At 45.5% G+C, this 2728-nt stretch overlaps 1 protein-coding gene across 1 annotated transcript in view; it reads right to left on the bottom strand.

Moving 5' to 3' along the window:
* LOC107709387 (potassium/sodium hyperpolarization-activated cyclic nucleotide-gated channel 4-like) overlaps positions 1-2213 on the bottom strand; it is an 85576-nt gene extending 83363 nt beyond the window's left edge. Inside the window, exon 1 of the mRNA XM_016513839.1 lies at positions 1433-2213. Within this exon, the coding sequence (XP_016369325.1) occupies positions 1433-2085 (653 nt within the window). The 5' untranslated portion in view covers positions 2086-2213. The remainder of the gene's footprint in view (positions 1-1432) is intronic.
* Positions 2214-2728: the final 515 nt, after the last annotated feature.

Genomic DNA, 2728 nt, shown 5'->3' with positions numbered 1-2728 from the left:
CACTCACTCACTCACACACACACAAACACAAACGCAGCAACCTCATATTATATCAGTCTATTCCCACACTGCCTTTCATATCCTCCAGGAACAACGCTGCAATCTCATAATGTCGAGCAGAATAAAAGCATCATCTCGGGATCAATAGGTAAACAGCAGTCGTGTCTCCGGAGGGGGCTGGGTTATAGCGGTTAACCCTGTGTCGCACGTTACCCTGCCAATTCATGAATGAAAACAGTGTGTAAATTCAACCCAATCAAAGACATCCGTGGCACACTCAGCGTTTGTGAATATGCATTTAGCCAGTCAGACGGATTGTGAATGCAAAACAGATAGCATGTAATTAAAAAATAACTAATGTTTGCTTTTTTTGAAGGCTTGCACGACCACAGCATGAATCAGTTTCATGCACTCATATCACAAATGAAGCCTGAGGCAAATGTGCACAAACCGGTGTGTATGAACATATCAGATCTATAGAGTCAATGTCATCCCCAAGGACACATCTTAATTAATAAAGAGAGAGAGTGTCTGGATTTCATGTCAAATTCAAGTAGCTAATGCACTTCTGCTGTCAGCTGGGAGAGCTCTGGGCTTGGTGTGTTGCAAAATGGCTGTAAAATCACATTTGGAAGAAGAAGAAGAAAAATATAAGCAAAACTGAAATGTTTGAAACTTTTTTGGCTGACTATTTAAAATGAAATCTGATATTATATATATATATATTAAAAAGAGTTCAGATGCAAAGCCTCTAAGTGCCATCTGAAATGTTCTTCTAAAATTTAATGACAATGCATAGGTCCTTTTCTATGCCACTAAAGCGAAATAAATGAACATAAATATAGGAGCCTGATAAAAATGCTCATTTTAGATTTAAAATTTCAGACGGCACTTAGAGGCTTTTGCATCTGAACTCTTCATATATATAAACTGTATAAATTGTATTAACTATAACCCGGAATTATTTAAAAACAGTAAACATCGATACACCTTCAACTTTAGCATTTTTAGACACTCTTATAAATGAAGGGCCACAGCAATGCCAAAGAAGGACCATTTTTTAGGTTCCCCAATAGAACCGTTCATTTTTTTTCTCTTAGTGTGAAGAACATTTTAATAATCTAAAGAACCTTTTTTTTTCCACTGTAAAGAACCTTTTGTGCAAAGGAAAGATTCCATGGATGTTAATGGTTACCGATTGTGCAAAAGTGCATCTCTCATTAAAGCCTTTCATTTGTTTTCTTCTCTTTAGCAATACTGGTTTGACTATTAAGATAGCAGACAGTTTCTAATAAACACATAATTTGAATTTAAACCTACATTATCTTGCTGTTTTGGGTCAGCACAACTATTTTCTCTGTCACGCCATACACTGATTGATCCAGATGTAAAGTGAGCAGTGTTTTGGAGGGACACAGACAGAACCTGTTACCTGAAATCACTGTAGGGGTGAATAATCCAGAAGCCGGCGGATTTGACCCGTTCCTGCTCCCGTTCCACCGCCTTCTCGCTCCCAAACATCCGCAGGGAAAACTTGTTGACCCCGGGCTGCAGCATCGCCCCGAACTGCCTGTGCATGAAGCCCGCTTGATAAAACCTCTCGTCGTCCGGCAGGATCTGCTCGATGCCCTCCAGCTTTATAAAGCCAGCCTGCTGATCCGGGACGCCCGGTTGCTGCTGCTGGCTCGCACCGGCGGCATCCTCTCCCCCGCCGCCGCCGGGCTCCGCGCCGCCACCCGCGGCTCCAGGAGGGCTCTCCTCGCTCGGAGTGACTTCTCCCTCCGTGATCAGACGCCTCTCCTCCGCTACATCCGAGTCGTGGACGTGCCGACTGCTGATGGACGAAAGGCTCCCTCGGAACCTCCGGCAGTCCCCGTTGGAGCTGGTCTTCACGGGTCTCCCGATGTCCGTCTCCATGATCACGGACTCTCCACTTCTGGTCTCCCCGAGGGCTCCGGCGGAAGGCAGGGGCTTCATCCGGATGCTCTTCCTCCGGGTGTCCTTGTCGGTGTCTTCTGCATCACCCATGATGTGCTGTGGCAAACTGTAGAGCCTTTTACGCATGGACGAATGCAACCTGTCCATTATGACATTGAAACGGGTGCGCGATCAATTCAATGACAAACGAATCCAATTCGGGTGTAATTATTGCCACAAATCCCTGTGCACCAAAACCCGAATAGTCTGAAGGGTCAAACCCACCTGTCTTTCGCTCAAGCACATGCCACGGCGCATTAGGCTACCTGGCTGCCCAAATCCAGTGGTCTCCAGCTTCAAGGCACTGACTGTGTTGCTCTGCGAGCACGTATAAAGTCTGAGGAATCGCAGATCGGGGGAGGTCACGGACCCACAGGATCCTTGTCGGCTGTCAATCACGATCGAGTAGCCCACATCAACCGGGAACCGCTGACATCACCGCCTTCCGCCGTCCCGAGTCGCTCTGATCCGTGAATATTCCTGGTGATGCTGATCTCGGGTTGCCATAGAAGCGAGAGCAGCATCTCAGCCACTCAGAGTCAGTCAGGTACCCGACACCTAACCAAACCTTTACGCGGTTCTCCTCACGCAATATTCGCATTTTACACACAAAATAAACATTTAATTTGGCTTTATTTTGACTTTTTGTGATGGAGAACACTGACAGGGATGGAAGCCCGTTTCTGCCACTGAATTAAAAAAATTAAAAAAGGTTATTGCGACTTTTTATCTCACATTTCGGACTTTATTC

The sequence above is a fragment of the Sinocyclocheilus rhinocerous genome, unplaced genomic scaffold, assembly GCF_001515625.1.
Source record: "Sinocyclocheilus rhinocerous isolate Xijiao unplaced genomic scaffold, SAMN03320098_v1.1 scaffold3403, whole genome shotgun sequence".
Taxonomy (NCBI): Eukaryota; Metazoa; Chordata; class Actinopteri; order Cypriniformes; family Cyprinidae; genus Sinocyclocheilus; species Sinocyclocheilus rhinocerous.
The sequence above is the reverse complement of the archived record's forward strand: the minus strand, read 5'-3'. Positions and strand labels throughout refer to the sequence as shown.